General features: G+C 48.7%; 1 protein-coding gene across 1 annotated transcript; it reads right to left on the minus strand.

The window, feature by feature from the left end:
- Positions 1-18: 18 nt before the first annotated feature.
- On the minus strand, positions 19-984 carry LOC112349551. The gene has a single exon (XM_024684140.1). The coding sequence runs from the start codon at positions 982-984 to the stop codon at positions 19-21; it is 966 nt and encodes a 321-aa protein (XP_024539908.1).
- Positions 985-1,486: the final 502 nt, after the last annotated feature.

The following is a 1,486-nucleotide window of genomic DNA, read 5'->3' on the forward strand; positions in this document are numbered from 1 at the left end:
GACGGGCCCCCGCTTGCCTCACGGGGCACGCAGCTTGCTGCTGCAGGTCACTCTAGACGATCCACGATGAACGTTGAGCTGCCGGTAATCCTCCGGATTGGCAGCGGGATTAGGACACCAGTCCACCTCAATGCTGCCCTTTGCATCCTCCACACGCCTGGGAGGCAAGAACGCGGACACGAAGCTCCCGGCCAGCAGCTTGAACGCACCCAAGATGATCCACTCCACAATTGCTGGAGGCTTTTCCAATCCAACAGCGCTCCTGATTGTGGGATCGATGAGTGCACAGATCCCAGTCTCGACCAGCGGCTGCACGGGGCGAGGAAATGCATCCAGCACCAGATGCTTGAGATCCTGGACGATGCTCTTGTTCTTGTCCGTCAAGATGGCGTTCTTGGCCTCGTAATCGCAAATGTACTCCCGCATCTCTGGAATGCTATCTGGGATGGTTGTGATGCCCATCCTTACGCCCACGTCGTGCCACACAACATACGCGGCCTCCTTCTCGTTGTCGGTCCACTTGCGGAATCCAAATCTCTCGGAGAAATCAATGGGGCTGACCACGTTGAGGCAGAGGACGTAGGCGAATTGGTCGTTTGGGATCTTGAATTTGTTGTGGATTCCATTCAATCTCCTCACCGCGTATGAGCCGCGATCGCTGTCGACGTGGTGGTGGATCATCTCGCTCACCAGAATGTTGGTCTCGGCGGCGCGCTTCTGCGGGTCCTTGAGGCCGTACTTGGTCTTGAAGAGCAGATTTGTGATCCCCGGGATGCCGAGCGTGCGGATTGTGCCAAACTCGAGCGCCTTTTGCGAGAGGAAGGGGAATTCCACCGAGTACATGTACCACAAGATCTTGTGTGCGTCTCTCACGGGGTGGAGCGACGCTAGAAATCGTGCCCTCTCTTCTCTCTTGCGGAAACACACCATCTTCCATGCTGCAGCCATCACGAGAAACGCAATCATCAACACGATTGCAGCCATTTCGAAATGGTGAAAACTGTTTGATCGATCTGATCAACTTGATTGGAGAATGTTTTCTACTCCTCTGTGGGTTGCGGAAACAGAGGCTGGAGAAGGGTCTTTTATACTATCAGAGCTATTAGAGATCACATTTCACGTTTTTTATTTCCGTGTGATCCGTATTCTGTACGTTACACACATAGCCACATGGAGAGAAATCTTGTTGTTTTATACGCTGCACGTTTTCCACACAGTTATCTGGTCCATGCAATTTATCGGTCCTACCAACTTGAACGTTTCACGTTTAGAACTGGATTCTGTGTCCTTTATTACAGATTTCACAAAAGATGCAGTAGAAACCATATTTAAATTAGTATATTCGTAATGTACCAAAGTTTTTTTGGTTGTTTCTCTTAAACTAGTATACAGTTTAATCTAGCATAATTTCAAGAAATACCATATAATACAATATGGTTTCTCGGTTTATTCATATTTATAAGAGATTTAAATAAATAATGTATTT

The sequence above is a fragment of the Selaginella moellendorffii genome, unplaced genomic scaffold (genome assembly GCF_000143415.4).
Source record: "Selaginella moellendorffii unplaced genomic scaffold, v1.0 SELMOscaffold_40, whole genome shotgun sequence".
NCBI classification, from domain to species: Eukaryota; Viridiplantae; Streptophyta; class Lycopodiopsida; order Selaginellales; family Selaginellaceae; genus Selaginella; species Selaginella moellendorffii.